General features: G+C 43.9%; 1 protein-coding gene across 2 annotated transcripts in view; it reads left to right on the top strand.

Annotated features, from left to right (window-relative positions):
* ss (aryl hydrocarbon receptor spineless) overlaps positions 1 to 19,106 on the top strand; it is a 252,363-nt gene that overhangs the window by 76,386 nt on the left and 156,871 nt on the right. For both annotated transcript variants that reach the window (XM_033473395.2, XM_076520512.1), the window contains exon 2: positions 13,718 to 13,908. In XM_033473395.2, coding sequence (XP_033329286.1) covers positions 13,718 to 13,908 — 191 coding nt within the window. The remainder of the gene's footprint in view (positions 1 to 13,717; positions 13,909 to 19,106) is intronic.

Genomic DNA, 19,106 nt, shown 5'->3' with positions numbered 1-19,106 from the left:
GCATCGCATCGCGTCGTGACGCGGCGCGGGCCCCGTTTCCTCCATCACCGTCGCGAATTAATTATCACGATCGTTCCCGGATTAATTGCCGGCCGCGGATCGGCAGGCCAGCCGCGGCAGCCTGGTTTTTACTCCGGCAGGCAATTTGTCCGGCAAAACAGCCGCGGCGCCGGACGATCAGCCTCGCGAGACCGATCCGGGCTGACATTCTTCGACCGGAACGAACCGGCGGGGTCATTAACGTTGCTGGACATCTTCGACGTTAATTGTCCCGGGACGCGGAGGTCTCCGAGACTCTCAAACCGCGGAAAGAAGAAGTTGCGGTCGAGAATGTCGCTGGGCGCCTCGGCTCTGTCGGATTTAGAGGACTGTCGTCGAGATTTTACGAGCGTGCGTAAATAAAATAAGTAAATAAGAATAAATAAAATGCGTGTCCTCGATGTCTGGGAGGATTTGAAGTTCGTGGAAAACGATAGAGAGCGCGAAGGCGCTGCTGCTGCTGCGTTATTTTCGATTTTTAAGTGGAAAATTGATGCTCGATTCGCGGCTGAATCGGATTGCTAAAGCAGAAATGGCAACGCGAGTAATATGATGGAGCACTTCCTGCCGATTCGACGCTTGGTAAACACTTTTAGGCGGAACGGCCTTGAATTGCTGCAGCACGCTTCTAACGATCCACCGGAATTGTTCACTTTCGCCAGCGTCCGCGGCAATCTCCGAATCATCGTTCGATTCAGCGAGCCCCTCGATCTAATAATGTTTGTAAACCGGTAATAAACGCCGCGCTAGTTGGTTGCTCCGGTGTTTTACGAATATCGTCGGCTCGCTGGAAGCAGCGCGGCGGAGCTTGCGATCGAAGGTTCCGCGGGCGGGTTGCACGCGGCCGCGGGGAGGGCCGGTGCCCTCGGAAAGAGAGGGTGGCTCGCCATCTGCATTTGCATTTTTGTTGTCGTGAAGCTTTCTTCGGAGACCGCTAATTCCGTTCCCCGGTGCTGACATATGGTCGATTATTCGCAACAGGATGTCGAAAGTCATGCGGGCCGGCATCGGCGCAGTCTCTCTCTCTCACCGCGGCCGCCATTTACGAAATTCGACGTTGACAGGCGAATGCACTTCCGCCCGTTTCCGGCCGGGGCGAATTTGTTGCGTGAGACGGCCCCGGGGCTCGTCGGATATTTCTGTATCGCACCGGGTAATCTCTTTTTGCGAGATCGAACAAAGACCACCGCGGAACAATAATCACGAAATTCATTTGTCGGTCACGCGCGCGCGCGCGATTCTTCGATTGCAGAACACTCGCGGAAAATAAATCACGGTTAATCCGCGTCAATGGAACTGCCGCGGCATAGTGAGCACCGCGATTTCTATTGTTACTTAACGTTGTCGAGGTTAAAATGAACGGTTTTTAATTTTAATTTAAGAGAATGCGAACTCTTTAGTGCGAAGACCTGGGAAATGATCGAATAAATTAATGGAATTGTTCGAGCAAGTTTTATAATCGAATCTTTACGAAATCTGTATGATTTCTATGTTTTCGAGATTATATTACTTTTCTACTCTCAAGAATAGACTGCGGGTTTTATGCATTTATGGTAAAAATGAATGGATCGTATTGAAACCTGTGAATGACGTTAGCAGAATTTGAGGATATTGCCACATTGTTATCAATTTCTTACGATTATCGAAACGAGAAATATATTTTTATCTAATTTATGTTTTGCGGAATTAAATTGAACAGTTTTTATTTTGCATGAAATAATTATGAGTCAATGCACATCATACTCTATTACCGTTTGATAGATTATGTTATAGGTTATGTTGTTAGATAGATAGGTTATGTTATTGCTCGATAGGTTTTACTAATGATTGTTAGTATCAAAGTTCTAGAAGATGAATTTAGTACAAGGAAAATTGCTGTATTGTTAATAAAGTATGTAAAAAAGATGCAAAGGAAGCCGCAATCATTACTATTATTTCTTAGTTACTATTATTTATATCAAAGTTTCTGAAGTGCAAGGGAAAAAGCTACAAAAAGACTGAAGCCACTGTATACAGTAAATTCTGTCTAATTTTCCTTCAGCTTGTAAACAAAAATGGAGAATTTGAGGAGAGGAGATCGGGTTATTCGAGTCTCCCGGCTCATTTTTTATAGTTATCGATTGTCAATAATTATAATAGATTATATAGATTATATATAATATTATAAATATTATAGACTGTATATATATATAATATTATGTTATAATAATATTAATTAATATTATAAATATTATAGATTATATATAATATTATATTATAATAATATTAGTTAATATTATAATATTATATATATTATAGATTATATATAATATTTATAATATTGTATAGAATCTATATTTATAATATAATATAATATTTATAATATTATATAGATTCTATACAATATTATAAATATTATATTGATTCGTTTACCAGCCGAAGGAAAATTAGGGAGAATTCGCTATATTTAATTTAACTCGAATTACAATCACAAAGTGAACCAACCATTTTGGAACTAATAATACCGAAAAAGTGGAAGTGTTTAGCCGAACAGAAAGTCAAGTTTGAGGGTTTCTAGGAACAGCTAGGCCGACCCCCGCAATTAACGTTGTGAAAAAAAGAAAGAAAAAGGAACGAATAAAACGTGGACGTAGAGAGACAGCGGTCCACTTCCGGCGGGCGTGGAACGAAATTCTAGCTTTTCCATTAAAACGCAATTATCGCGGACAGCCACCACCCGGCTGAATCATTATCCGCGCGGCGTGGCGAGTCGTAATTCCTTGGCCACGTGACCGATACCGATTTATCGCGCCGCGAGATCTGGCCCGATAGGATCGGTCTTCGGGTGTCTTTGCCGCCGTGCGGCCCCGGCCGCCCCAATTAATAAACGGCTTGGGAACGCCGCGCCGCGCCTCGCCTCGCCTCGCCGCGCCGCGTCGGTTCTGAATGAGCGACGACAACGGCTGATGAATTATTGCTGGCTCATTGTATTACACTTTCGGGCTCGCGAGATACCGGCCGCGGAAATTTGATTAATTTACAGCGACCAAAGATCGTTCGTTAACTTTTCTACGACTGCGTAATCGACTTTAACACTCCGATGCGTTCTCATTCTCGGACTTCGCTTATCAATCGGTTTTGATTGAACGGCGGAAGCCGTGCGCGCGTTCGCTTCTCTGCTGTATTATTTTAACAGGCTGAAAGGAACGTAACGATGGCTGTGAATTTTTTAAGGGGGTGTTCTGGTGCGAAGTGTGTTTCTAACTGCGTTTGGAAAATTTTTGCAATGAAAATATCATACATTTCGCGGTCAAATTGACGAGGCTTATTTGTACGTGTTTCGACGACGTTTTCAAATTTTTTGCTGCAAAAAAGTGTTGCGATTAGTGGCACTGCGTGCTGTCAAACGTAGTCAATTTTGAAAAAAATCCATGAACTCTGACCGAAATGCTTGACCGAAATAAAAGAACGTGAAAGTTCATTAATTAGTATGAATTTGACTGTAGCAGACGCGAGAACAAAAGAAAAAAGTCGGTAATTAAAAACGTGGCGATACTTGATACTTCGAACTTAAAATCCAATTATCGATTTTAGGATTTTGTTTTTAAACTTCAGAGGGCTAAAGAATGGGAAAAGATAAAATACTTTGATTGATTTAAAATTTTTACTCAATCAGGATATATTAAAATTTTGATATATCCTGAACACCGTCCTGAAAAACAATTTCGAAAAAAACATCTTCAAAGTTTAGTATATCAATAATGACATAAAGTCCGCCGCGTCTTTCGAACAACCATAACTTCCTTAACTTTACGAATTCGCATGTGAGCTTGCAGAGATCTATTTCTTAAACTATACCCTTCAAGAACATGCAAGAAAAAAATATTACCTTTCAAAAGTTCACCCTAGAATACCCCCTTGAAACAACCTCGAACGTCTTTACCCTTTTGTATCGGATCTGCTAATTTTTGTTAAATCTGCATCGAAGCCGCAGTCCGCCGATAATGGCGCAATCATTAAATTTTCGAACATAGTATCAATTCGTTACATCACGCAGCGCACACATTTGCTTGAAACAGCTCCTCGCCTGATCGCCGCGAGAGATCGAGAAACGGGATTTGCAGCTCGGTGAAATTCGCTGCACGACATTCGAGGAGGACGCAACAGCATTAGCAGCAAGAAGCAGCATTTTTGCAGACGTTGCTTCGAGAGGCTAGCAGCCACGGAAAGTTGTTTCTCCGAGGCACGAACCCCGGTTCAAGGTCGATGCTAGGCATTCCGAGGCATTGCTCACCCCCTCGCCGGCTAGGTGTGTATATCACCCACCCAGGAAGCAGGCTAGCATCCCTTCTGCAGTGGAAGCTTCCATTGCTACCCCATGCTGTCTGCCACCCCGGAACTCCACAGCTAGAGCGTATCTACCCTCGAAAATCCATAGTGGACCCACCCTTCCAGGCGCCTGCGCGTCTCCCTGTTCCGTTACAACGACCAACCAACCCACCCGTCTCTTCTCCCTCTCTCTCTCTCTCTCTCTCTCTCGCTCTTTCTCCGCCGTCTCCTCTCGCCTGGAAGAACGTCAAAGCAACGTGCCTCATGCAGCTAGGCCATTAAAGGGTATCGGAAGGGACGGAACGGATACGAGGACGCTTCAATCCAGGCATCTACCTCTTGGACAGGGTTGGAGGGTTCCATGGGACACGGGGATGCAGAGGGACACGGGTGTCTGCAACAAAATGGCGCGCCATCCTCGGAAATGGGAGCTCGAAAGCCATCCAGGCTTCGTTGCCTGGAGCTTCGAGGGTCCTTGATCCTTCGGACGATCGTTTTCGGTGGAGTATACTGATCCAGGGTGGACGTTTTTTATGAGCTTGTGCGACCTGGGTGTTGTAGGCTTATTCAGGTTCTTGATTATCGAGCTTTTTTGTCAGTTTTTGAGGTGTAGTTCTTCGAGATGTAGAGAGAGTTGTTCGATGTACAGTAAAGTCTCTCGAATTGACGCTAAGATTGGGCACAAAAATGGACTATATGGGAAGAGGAGATATGGTTATTCGAGTAATCGTATCTAGTCTTCTCAAAGTGTCCATTTTTGTGTACAATCTGAGCGTTCTTAATTGTCGAGTTGTTTTTTCATTTTCTCGAATATAAGCTCTTCGAGATGTTTGATGTAATTCTAATAGAGCTTTCGCTTTTTGATTCCGCTTGGCAATTGGCAAGTCAACTTCTGCCCAATTTATGATTATAGTAAATTCTCCCTAATTGACGATTGTGCAGAAAAATGGACAATTTAGAATGAGGAGCATGGACAATTTATTCGAGCCCCACGTTTCTTTCTTCTAGATAATAAAACATAATCTTCTCAAATAATCGTGTCTACTTTTCTCAAAGTGATCACTTTTTTGTACAATCTGAGGGTCAATTAGGGAGAATTTACTGTAATTCTAATAGAGCTTCTGCTCTTTGCGTCCAGTTGGCAATTGGCAAGTCAACTTCTGCCCAATTTATAATTATAGTAAATTCTCCCTAATTGACGATTGTGCAGAAAATTGTACAATTTAGAAAGAGAAGCATGGACAATTTATTCGAGCCTCTCGCCCCTTTCTTCTAGATAATAAAAAATAATCTTCTCGAATAATCGCATCTTCTCTTCTGAAAGTATCCATTTTTGTGTACAATCTGCGCATTCTTAATTGTCGAGTCCTGTTTTCATTTCCTCGAATATATCTCTTCAAATTATTCAGTGTAATTCTAATAGAGCAAGTTGGCAAGTCAACAGCTGCCCAGTTTGCAATTACAGTAAATTCTCCCTAATTAACGATTGTGCAGAAAAATGAACAATTTGGGAAGAGAACATCGATTATTCGAGCCTCGCCCCTCGCTCTTTTAGATAATAAAAAATAATCTTGTCGAACAATCGCAACCCTCTTCTCAAATCGCCCATTTTTCTGCACACTCCGAGCGTCAATTAGGAAGAATTTATTCAGAGCTACTCGAAAATGAAAACAACCAGATGTCAGAGCATCGCGCGATCGTCGAGAACAGTCGCTCCTCGGCCCAAAAGTTCCAAACCCCCTTCGAACTCCGACACCGCTGATCCCTCCAGCAGAAGCTCGCGACGCTCGGCCAGTCTCTGGCGAAGAAACCGGCACGCGGAAGCCAGCTAGAGCAACCTTGACTGGAATTCGGCGAGCTGATGGATTCGCGGATGGCGTGTCGAGAGGGTTTCCGGCACTCTCGGCGGTGTTATTTAATTCGGCTCGTGTCCGCGGGTGCCGCTAATTATTAACGTCTTTATTTAGACCCGGGACACCGATCGGTGCCTACGCTCGTAAAAACCGCGTCGCTCGACGGTACTCGCTCTCCGGTACGGCGAGATCGCGGCGCGTGTCCCCGAGCAGGGAAAACCGGCGATCGAAGGCAGGCATTCGTTGCCAGCCGGGGACGGAAAATTGCCGCGGGAGCCTTGGGGTAACGATCGCGATAACGCGTGGCCGGCCATTAAACAGCCGCTGAAGTATGCGCGCACATTTCGAGTGCGTAACCGTGTTACGGTTCGCGGAGCCGACACGCATCTACGCGGCCCGCTCTAATATTAGCCGGCCGATGGAGAGGTTATGTTCGCTGGGGTCGAACTACTTGACACGTTGTCGCCTGGCCGCGTTGATCCTCGGCCGATTCGTTCCAGCCGCGCGATCCGCCCGCGGGGGATGAAATCGGTCGAAAGCCGCCGCCCCTCCGCGGTTCGCCTTCCGCGAGCCGGAAGGCTCGAATCTGTGCGGTAGAAGTTTCGATGATAATTAATAGAGTCGGTGGATGGCCGGTAATAGGTCGTGCGTAATCGGCGAAATGCCTCGGTCGGCCATTATCCAAGGGCATCTGGCCAGGCCAGGCTGACGATTATAAATAAAAGTACCGCTTCGCGGCGGCTAATTACTAGAAGAATTACGATCCGCGTTCCGTGATTACTTGTTGCGGCGGCCGCGATTAAAATAATTATTCTAACTGCCTCGCGAACGCTGTGGACGAAATTCAATAATCCTCGCGGCGCGGCGCGGCGGCAGCTGTAATTCTCTGTTTAATGGCCGTCGGAATCGCGGATATGACGATGTTCAACCCTCGGCGACCAATCGCTTTCGAGATAAAAGCGGCTGCTTCCCGGATTAATGAATCTCCATCGTGGATCCAAGACCAACGGCGAACCGGAAATCGTTTGACGACCCGGCGAGGCAATCGAAACTCGCAGGGAACGAGTTATGGAACGTCGAATAACAAAAACGAGAGGAAAAACAACGACGAAATAATATAATAAGAGAACGAAAACGAACGAAGAGAGAGAGAGGGGGGGGAGATGATGGAATTGCATTATAATTATGGCGTTGTCGCGTTGGTTTCATTCTACAACGATTCCCAGCGAACTTGCAGTTTCAGTGTGCATTGAAATGCAGTTTTCTGCCGGGCAAAGTGCACGGTTCGCGGCGGCTTTCTTCCCACGATGGGAGAGAACAAAAGTCGGGTTACATAAACGCCGCGTCTCATTCATTGGCTGCCCGGCCACATTGTTCTATGAAATCTATAATTTTCGTTCCTCTCTGTTTCTTTTTTTCCTCTTTTTTTTATCCGTACGTCATCGTCGTACAGTCATCGCGATAGAGTCATCCGATCCGCGTTCCGCCAAACCTCCCCCCCCCCCGCCTTGCCGCCGGTTATCTCGAATCATCCGGCCGAACATTCGAGCGTTTAACGCATTGTTTAGCCGCGAAATGGATGTGTACGCGCGCGCGCAAGGCCCGTTGTCATTGGCGCAACGATCATCGGATCGGTATGCACCGCGAACTGCCTCGAATCATTCGGTTTAATAAACACGAATTAATAACCGCGATTCCATGAAATTCGATTAAATCGCGCGATCATCGTCGTCGTGGTTCATTGTCAGTATTGTTTTAGCGAGGAGCATCGATTTTAAGTAAACCGCAGGTTTATTTCGATTTGTTAACCCCTCGCGAAAAAAACAACCGGCATAGTGCTATCTTCGATCACCTGCTCTAATGAATGTTCGTCGAGACATTATCTAACCTGGCACGGAAACAAGGAACGAAAGAATTAAGGCCGGACTGGATCGTTCGATCTTGTTCGGTCTGTTAACCCCTTCTGCGAGCAACACTCCAAAAATGTAGCGAATTCGATGCCGCTTGCGCTCGGATTTTGTCAATTTATTCGGATGATCGTTTTCTAGCGGGCAACGTCGCGGGCATCGTTCAGGCTAATGCAGAAAGTGAAACAATAGAGGAATTACGAATCGTTGAATCGAAGCTTGGAATTATGATAAAAGGCTAGAGATCATTGCGAGCGACAGTGCAGAGTTCGGCAACGCTTGTTTAATTAACGAGATAATCAAGAGACGAGAAGTTGGGAGTACAGTAAATTGTTTGGAATTGTTCTTTAATTTGTATAGAAAAATGGACAATTTGGGGAGAGGAGACACGATTATTTGAGCCTCGCGGCTCGTTTTTATAATTGTTGATCATCGGTGACTATAAAAACCAGCTCGAATAATCGTATCTCCTCTTCCCAAATTGTTCATTTTTACTTACTAAGCCGAGGGACAATTGGAGAGAATTTACTGTACAAATAATTCTCCCTAATCGACGCTCAGCTTGTAAAGAAAAATGGTCAATTTAGACGATTATTCGAGTCTCGCGTTTGCTTTTTGTAATTATCTCCTCTTCCTAAATTGTCCAAGTGTCCATTTCTCTGTATAATCTGATCAATTAGGGAGAATTTAATTTAAATTCAGAGATTCGGAAAAAACGAGACGCGCGTTTATAAGTCTCGCAATACATATAACGCAAAGTGATTTGTGCTCAAATACAACATACAATCGTACAACAACATACAATTTCACCTGCGAATCTAAAATAATTTTTCTGACTTATAGTATTTCCATTTTATATGACAAAGAGCACTCTATCCATATGAAATCGAGTCTTGTGACTCGTATCAACAGTTTACGCTTTTAACAATTTTTTAAATCTAAACATTGATAACATAAAAATAATCTTGGAACGTGATATAACGATGTTATCAATGCCTCAGAGCCACCGCTCGAGTGCAAAGGGTTAACCCTCGCCTAAAAATGCCTAACAAGAGGATAATCGAGCCGTTCATTTTGAGAGTGGCCTGTCAGTCTATTTATTTTAAAATCTAGATATTTAAGGGGCGTTTTAATAAATTAAAAAATATTGGTAACTGATAACACATGGTACTATATATATATATAATGTTTTCGTCTTTCCGAGGGTTATTGTGTTCTACAGAAATTATATATAAATGAAATGAAATTATAAATAACATAGAAACGTAAATATAAAAATAGCTTGCTCGAAAAATGGCTACCTAAAATAGTCAGCTTTTAAAAACTGGACTTAGGCCACTTTCAAAATATTCTCAACAGTCCTCATTCAGTGTATACACAATCGGAACCCTATTCGACCAGACACACGAACAAAGAGAAAAATAGGATCGCGCATACTGCGGCATTATTCGACCCGGAAGAAACCGTCGAAAACGAGAAGTTGGTCGCGGAGAGGAGCGACGTGGCCAGCAGGGCAGGCGACGGATTTAAAAACTGGAGCCATAACCGCGTCAGCCACGGCCCACGTGGCACTCCTTAGCTCTCGTCCTCGTCCCAATAATTAACTGTGTTTTGCACGCGGTCGGCGCGCGCGCGCGCGTACGCGCTCTCTCTCTCTCTTTCTCTCCTCGCGACGACCAGGAACAAAAGGCCGACCGGGGTCCTAATGGTATCTGAATGAGAGACTATTCCACGAGGACCTCCGTCGCTCCTCGTCCCGGATAATGGATTCGGTGTCATCTAATAATTAATAGAGTTCTTCTCGGCGCTGCCGCGCAGACGCACTGCCCGCGTCCCGTCCACGGCCCCGGCAATCTCATTCATCACGCTTTCTAACCCCTAAGCATTTTAATTAAGGCCACGCGTTGTTTTTCTCTCTTTTCCGCGTCTCCCCCACCTTTCGCCCTGCTCTTTTTTTCCGCGGCCGTGCCTCCCTTTTTTCCCGGCATTTCCAGGCTGCTCGGGAATTTCGCTGTTTCCTCGAACGCGGCTCCGCTACCACGCTTTAATTGACTAATTCGTAACCGTTCGGTTGTCGCGATAATGATTCGTAATGATTGCGTCGGGATGATCTGAATTAATAGGAGACGGAATGCCGACTGTAATTCAGCAGAGCCGTTCTAGAGCTAACGTTTGACGTGTCGTCGAAAGAACTACGAATTTTAAGTGTTCTAGGATATTGAGTAATAAATTGGAAGATCGTTTTAATTACGGAATGAAAAAGTAAAGACGATATTACTTGCTCGAACGCCGCGATTTTTTTTGTTTACGTCGAACGTTTTTCTTCTCGCGGAGCCTCGGCTTTAAATCGAGTCGTTCGCACTGGCCATCGGAAATCGCGCGCGCGGGCCTTACAACGGGGCCCTACGGTGGTGAAAATCGCTTTTGAAACGGTAATAGATACAAGTTATAGCATATACCTAGTATAAAAAAATCTTAATAAGTTTGTTCAGAATGGGAAGAAATTCCTTCGTTTCCGTGATATTTTGATAGCAAAGTTTTGTACGCATGAATTATTTAACGCTATTTAGCAGAACAAGTTGTTCGTTGTTTTCAGCGGAATTTCTATTTTATGTATTAAAAATTTATGTTTTTCGTTTCATAATTAATATTGGCGTCGTATGGGATTAACAACAAATTACGAGATAGTTAAAATATTCGTTCACTTCTAAATTGTGTGATAAAAGTGGAACTAAGCAGTGTTAAAAAATTGCTATACTTACAGTTTTTTAGTCAATCGTTCTATCGACTTGCCCGTAACTTGCTCTGTTAACAGTAGATTTACGGAATCCGTCAAAATGACGGCTAACTTTTTAATTTAGGATTATTCGCGAAGACACATTTACGAGTTATTTATTCAATTTAAAAATCAGAATAATTGTCTTATTGTTACTTTGGTAAGTAAATCAAGTGTTAAAGAGTGTGAAATAATTCATTTACTGCAAAACTTTAATATCAAAATACAAGTAATTTCTCCCGGAAATGCCAAATTTCGGGTTGCCGTGAATTTCCCAGTGTGAATTTCCCTAGTCCCACGCCTATGTAATTTATCGCTACGTCGATGCAAAATTTCTCCTCTTCGCAAATTGTTATTTTTGTGCACAATCCGAGCGTCAATTAGAGAGAATTCACTATACCGTTTCAAAAGCGATTTTCACTACCGTCAGGCCCACTTTTCAAATTAAATCGAAGCAAATTTCTCGCTCCGGTCCCAGTCAATTGAATTTCAAGTACTCCCGACTGCTCTCTACCAAGTAGAAACTAGAAGTGGGCACATCGGTAGACGGTAGAAGCGGGCCATAGGTCCCAACTAGTCTCTCCGTGCCATCTTTTCGTGGACGGGCATTACACGCAGGCGCACACAGCTATTGCCCCGTGGTAATCCGAGATAAGAACTGGTCCCGGAGCTTTGCAACCCGTCCGTCTGGTCCTGCAGGATTGGAAGGATAGGTCGGTTGTTAAACTTGTGCCTATGTATGCGCGTACAATAATAATTACTGCTAAGTACAGGGTCGAGCGGCGCGGTGTCTTTGACGGGCAGTTCCGTACTGGTTCGGTATGGGGTCCCATTCCCACGGCGAGCGTTTCAATTAAACAAACAGTCCGAGTCCCGTCCGTAAGCGATTCGATTTTCCGTGTTTACGTCGCCGGTGCCCAATGGCGTCGCGTTTCTGCCGACGTCTACTCGACTAGACAATCGCGGAGACGCGCGATTCACCGAAACACTCGACGCTCGATCGATCATACATGGTCAATGAAACTGTCTGTGAAAAAAAAGGACATCAGTTATGATCGAATTAAACACGTGATCTCGGAAAGAACTGCTTCACGAGTTGTTTTCTGAAAACAGTTATATTAAATTCTCTCTAATTGACTTCCCTAATTCTCCTCAAATTTTGCACGAAAGTGGACAATTTAGGAAGAGGAGATACGATTTTTTATAGTCACCGATCGCCAACAACTATAAAAACCAGACGCAAGGCTCAAATAATATTATTATTATTATTATTATTATTTTAATATTATTATTATTTAATTTTAATTTAATTTTAATATTATTATTTAATATTATTATTATTATTATATTATTATTAATAATATTATTATTATTAGGCTCACATAATAATATTTCCTCCAAATATCTTCCGAAATTGTTCACTTTTGTGCAAATCTGAACGTCGATTGAGGAGAATTTACTGTGTTTGTGGACGCAGGTGCGACAAAACTCGTTATTAGGATCGAGGAAAGAACGCAAAAACATAGTAACAGATACTGCTGGTAATTCTTTCCTGTCGAAGCAATTCCTCCGCCAACGGAACAATTGCTCGCTTCTCCCTTATTCTTGCGAAATATCCTAAAAAACAGCAATCCGCGCGGAGGTCCTCGGTTCGATTTTTGCAAACGAATTCCCCCGAGAAGAGAAAAGCCTCCTGAACGAGCCTCGCGCTGTTTTTTTTATCGACGCGCCCGCAACCGCGCGCCTTAGAAATAAATTCTCGGCAACAGTCTCGGCAACAGGAGCAAACTTCGAGACACCGTGCCTTAATTTCTCGAGAAATTGATTACGGGACGAATCCCCGGGGCGTTTACGCCAATGCCGGCCAATCAGGTCTCCACGTGGTACCGCGGTTGTCAATTGCCAGTCGTCATAATCAGCCGATTCTCGTTCTTTACGTTCCGTAAAGGGGCAACGAGCAGATATCGAGGGGCGGTAGAGGGGGGCAGAGAAGAAGACGAACCGAGAGAGGGCGGCGGGGCGGAGGGAGGTCGACGCAGATGGGCGAAATACTTAGTAATAACTATACTTATCCGAAAGAATCCCGGCTGTTGAGTGGGCAAATCGGTCCGCAGGGTTTCCCGCGTGTCAATCAACCCCCGACGCTGGTCGTCTTTAATTATCGAAGATCGCTCGGTCGCAGGCCGCCTGTTGTTCGGAGCCTCGAAGGTGGCCGCCGATACTCCGGCCAGCGGAATTCCTGAAACCAGTCGAACGCGGGGAGGCCGGAACGATTATCTCGATTATTCTGGCTAATTAAGGCGCGGTGATACATTGTTGCCTCGCTGTCCTCCCCCCTTCTGCCCCCTTCGCCGCGAGCCGAAGAAAATTCTTCGGCCGCTTTCGTCGGCCGGCTCGATCTCCTGGCAGAGCCTCGAGAGAACGGGTTGGACGCCGAAACGCTGGGACGAGGTTCTCCTTATCGTCGAAAAATGAATTTTAACGTTATTTCCATCGCAGAACAGTGGCGCGCAGAATTTTTCGTAACGTTGGCACAAGGTCCCCCGTTATCGAATGAATTTTCATATCGTTCCCCGAAAGATTTATGTTGACGCTTTTCGAATCGTTCTAACAAGGTCGTTCGTATCTCTCAAAAATACAGTTCAACGTTATTCGCGGTGGAACAACGTCTCTTCAACGTCAAACTCTGCGATATCCGAAGCGACGAGAAACTTCTGCGAACGATCGGAGAACATTTTCAATTTTCCATCGAGACGGCCGGCTCGATTCTCGCGCGATCCTCGAAGGTTTTGCGAAATAATTGACCCGAGCAACAATGATTCTTTCTGTCGCAGTTTGAAACCACCGCAAAAGGATGGCGTGACGAAGTCGAACCCCAGCAAACGACACCGGGAACGGCTGAACGCAGAATTGGACACGCTGGCGTCGTTGCTTCCGTTCGAGCAAAACATCCTCAGCAAGCTGGACCGGCTCAGCATCCTCAGACTCAGCGTGAGCTATCTGCGAACGAAAAGCTACTTTCAAGGTAAATTATCCACTGATTTCAACGTCGTTAACGACGCGTACGCGACCGGAGATAGAGATCCAGGAAGGCGGTGTTGCGTCACGGATTTGTGTCAGATTGTAGCAATTGCGATCGGTAACCATCTGTTTGCACGATCCGAACGAGTTTAATGCACGGGTCGGAATTAGGAGAAACGTTTTATTTAAGTGACGGATAAGATACGAGGACGTTCGAGTCAGGATTGATAATTGTTACTCGAGTAAAATATTCGACTCGAAAGTATTCGCTCGGATAATTATCATAGATAAATATTCATTCGAATTGTTGCGAATAAGTCTCGATTCTGACGCTGACGACGTCGCAATCAGACGGAGTTATCAATCGAATTATCAATACGAAGTCAGATTCGTCAATTCGTATCGTATCGGAGTACTGCAAATGATACTGATTTAATTAATTCTGAGACAGCGTTCTAGAGAAAGGCATTGTTTCATCATTTGCTACGCTTTTTTGATCTACGAAACGACGGCTTCTTATTTGCCAGCGAATGATCGCTATTTCGGCTTCGCAAGAAAGCACGAAGAAAGTGGTATTTTGACAGAGCCGTTCGTTCAGAACCTATCTCTCGTTTCCCGTATCCGAACGGCGTTGCACATCGAGATGCATTAGCATCCGACAACATCCTCCGCGGCACGCGAGGCCGTCGTTACTCTCTCTCCACGGAAACAATAAGACCCAAAAACAATGGCGGCGGTTCTTCCGCGATTCGTCAAACTTGCTTGCAGCGCCAGATAAACTATTGTGCTTCGGCGGACTATTGTTGCGCCGCTGGGAAATTTATGGAATTTTCTTAAATAACGAAACGAAAAGTGCTCTCGTCTTCGCAAACGATGCGCCGATCCAAAGTGCGGATCAGAAAGCCAATCGATTATGAATCGTTGTGTGCACAAAAATTCTGTAAAAGTTTCACGAGATACCGTGTTGAACAATTTGAGACTTGGAATAATTTGCGGCTAGGAAATTCGGCTATTTCAGAGCCGTTAAATGTGCGATCAACATTTTCTCTAACGACAGTTTGCTAATATAGGGTTGTCCAAATAACCTTGACATAACCACGGGATTCGAATGAATTTTTACCCTGACGTGTTACGTCTTTGGGCCTTTATTGGATCTCGCAGAACTGAAGGACGTTGAAAATGCGGTTGATGTCGTAGAATTCGATCTCTTGATTTCAATTTGACTGAATGAAATACTTTGTACGAAATTTTGCGAGATTTTAGGCTATTGATAGGTTCTCCAATAACTGAACTGTGTGTTGGAGAAGCTCGATGGTTTTCTGTCGAATAATAATTTCAAAGAAACTTGTAATAGTAATCTGAATGATTCGACGGAGTATGGATGAGATTATTGTGGCCTTTCGACTCTCTGTTGACCTTCGATTTTATGAGAACTATAGGATTATCCAAATCGAGCGTCACATCTTGAGATTGAAATAAAACGCAAACTGTTTGAGATATTTCAGGGTTCTTTATTTTAATGTAAAGTCCATTGCACAACGTTAATCGTGGAACACAGTGTCGTTCAAATGACCGCCCCGGCTCTTTTTCACGAGCCCGACTCGTTTTACCCAATTTTCCATTACATTGTTACATAATCGGGGTTCTATTTCATTAACGGCGGCCATAGTATTGTTTCTAGCTCGTCGATCTTTTGTGGTTTATCGACGGAAACTGTACTTTTTTAAAAACCCCATAGCAAGAAATCTGACGCAGTTACATAGCAAAATACGCCAGGTTGTGCCGCACGAAAGTGCAAATCGTGGCGAACGGCGAGAAATCGATGCATTTGGATTTTCTTCCACGCTGTTCCAAACGGCAGCGATATTTTCACCGCTGCGAGCTCCGCGTTGACACGCACCACGTGTTACATCGCAAACCGAGCCAGTCTCTTTGAATTTATCCACGATTCGACGAATCGTTCTCGCGGAAAGTCGATCGCTTGGACCAAAAATTTCGCGAACCGCGCGAAAACAAGCTCGAACAGAACTCGAACGTTCGTCAGATTTTCGACGTTGCTGCACAGCGCAGCGTTCCACGACGATTAGTCCACGATTAATAACAACTCGTGTGAACTTTACATTGAAACAAAGAAACCTGAAATACTCTCGAATAGTTTGTGTTTTATTTCAATCTCAAGATGCGACACTCAACTTGTGGATACAACAAACAACGATCGAACCGTTTAGCAGTGCCATTTACTCAAAAATTGCGACCCTTAATTTGAACAACCCTGTATCAGGCATACGTCGGCAAATAAAGTGTACAATTACAAGAACGAAGTTCTTCCAGGTACATGTGAACGTTCGAATGTTACAGCCTTGAACCGCATACTTAAGTTTCTCTAGATTTTCCGAGAATGTCTCTCTGTATTAATTAATTAATAACAACTAGTGTGAACTTTACATTAAAACAAAGAAACCTGAAATACTCTCGAATAGTCTGCGTTTTATTTCAATCTCAAGATGCGACACTGAATTTGAATACAACAAACAACAATCGAACCGTTTAGCAGTGCCATCTGTCGAAAGATGCAACGCTCAATTTGCCCGAGCCTGTAGTACTTTCAAAATCGAAACGGGTGCACCTACAGGGAGACTTCGCTGCAGGATTATCAAGGCTCTCGAATCGATAGCCTGAAAATCCGGCGTAAAAAGATAAGCCGGTCCGCGGGGGGCTATTACAAGAAACTCGCTCATTTGGCCGAAGGTTGTAATTTCAGTACAAAGAAGACTTTATAATCCGTTCGTGACCCGGAATCGTAACATCGGCGCAGCGCCCATTTGCATTGCTTATTCATAATTAGTCAAGATATCCGGCGCAGCTATGACATTTTTAAATTTTTTAGGTCAGCCCAGATATCATGCGGGGCTCCCCCGCTCGGGTTTCAGATCGAACTCCGATAATACTTCGCCGCCGATCCAGCCTTCAGCCGTCCGTTCTGATTACGTTTAGGCGACCGCCGCGCCTCGCCTCGCCTCGCCGTGCCTCGCGCCGGCCCCCTATGGGCCACGATACGGTCTATTCGTACCGAGTTATCGCCCGTGGGAGGCGATCTCCCGGTCAGACGCCCGAAAGATAAATTAATTTGCATCGAACTGACCCATTTTTTCGGCCAGGTCCTGGCGTGACTGCCGCAGATTACGGTATTGAAGGTTACACTATAGACGTATCCTTGTTTTCCGGCTGAAACCGGGTGAACAGCGGGGGGAGGTTGAAAGCCCATAAAAATCCACTCGGTTGTGTTTAAGCGAACAATCTCGAGCCGGCCGACAGGGGGAAAATTTTTATAGGGCGTTCTGGGATTGATGGTTCCAGTTCTTAAGGGCACTCGATAAACCTACGATGGTTTATTTCGACCGTCCCGTTTCGACGATTTAATTGCCTGATTGCCGCTTGGATATATAGAAATGGCGCAAGAATTATGACGAATTTAAATGCCTGCTGCATTTAACGCGCACGGCTACCGCCGCCGTCGCCGCCGTTGCTGCATAATAAGAGCGAGAAGCCAAGAAATAATTCAGACAGCTATTCGAAGTTGTACAATAGGGTAGGTTTAGGTATTATTGCGGTTTCTCAATGGAAGCGAAGTTTGATAGAGAAAAACAGAATCGAACCCTTCACGACTCTATGAAGTGACAACAATATTTTCAAAATAATTGGACCTCTGAAAATACAAGCAGCTTTCAGCCCTTGCAAGGCGAGGACGAGGGTCAATTTTGACCCGGAGTATTTGATTCGGTCATTCTTAATTATATTATCTTTATTATCTGAAGGGGGGGATGAAGTTTGTATATATGCAAATTTTTGCGTAATTTTGGGAAGCTTATGAAAACGTCCAGTCTTATATTTTATTTCTTTTATATTTTGGTTATTACTGACAAACCGTTCATTTTAGCCAGATTTTTAGAGAGAGTAATGATTGTGTTCACGAACCAGAATTTATCCTGGAAATGAATTCTCTACTAGCCATAGTAACTGATCCATATTTTTTTCATTGCTAGGAAAGCTTAATTAGAGCAATAATCAATACTAATATTATAATACTAATTGAGAAGTAATGAACCCTCACTTACAGTTTCATTTTCTCGGAAAATGAATTCTACTAGTCACAGTAACTGGTCCCACTAGGTCGACAGCAAAATTTTGGACCAGTTACTGAGTCTAGTAGAATTCATTTTCCGGATTTTTGGGATATGCCTGGAAATCCATCCTACTAGTCTCAGTAACTGGTCCACTTAGGTGGACAGCAAAATTTTGGACCAGTTACTGTGACTAGTAGAATTCATTTTCCGAAAAAATGAAACTGCATCATAGGTCGCTTTTTTAAGGAAGGTATGCTTACTCAATCTAAAAATACCGCTAGAATTAACAATTTATTATCAGTTACCAAAATATAAGCCTTTCAATCAGCGTCAGCGTTCGGCGTTCATCGTTACAGGTATTTCATAAAACTCGACGCTTCGGGATAATATCAAGAGTCGATAACTGAATTAATTGCTGTAACTTGCCATATCATAAATGTCATAAATTATCAATAGTAAACATATACAAAATGATGACACTCATTTTCAGATGATTTTCCTCTCTCGGGTTCGCGGAACCGCCCCGTAGATCGGCACATGTTACCATCGCGAAAACTGTAAACCGAGTCAGGTGTCTCGCTTCTTCATGAAACTTTTACAATCGACAGAAGGAAACTTCTTCCTCCTCGGGAACCACTTCCTCCACATTGTTCGATCTAACGGCACCTACAGCCGAACAAACTTGCTTCCGCCAGTGTTCCTCCCAAGTACACACAGGAACTGTGCCAAAGGGTTTCCTGTCACGATCTCCATATCGAAGCGCGGCCCACAACATTTTACCGCCGCCACTCTCACCCTTTTGCAACAATGTACCGAAACCCTACGATGTAACGATCCCCAAGTAAACTCCCTTGCGAATGACCGTTACGTTCCTTTCAACATGTTCATTTGCTTTTCGTTGCACAACGCTGGACGGCGGACCTTCGTGCAAAATAAAAAGCTTTTCATCTGTTATATCAAACAGACATTAGGGAAAAATATTATTTAGTATTATAGAATATATAATATAATATAATATAATTATAATATAATATAATATAATATAATATAATATAATATAATATAATATAATATAATA

Source organism: Megalopta genalis, chromosome 3 (genome assembly GCF_051020955.1).
Source record: "Megalopta genalis isolate 19385.01 chromosome 3, iyMegGena1_principal, whole genome shotgun sequence".
In the NCBI taxonomy this organism is placed as follows: domain Eukaryota; kingdom Metazoa; phylum Arthropoda; class Insecta; order Hymenoptera; family Halictidae; genus Megalopta; species Megalopta genalis.
Note: the sequence above shows the minus strand (reverse complement) of the source record. Positions and strands in the feature narration are given on the sequence as shown.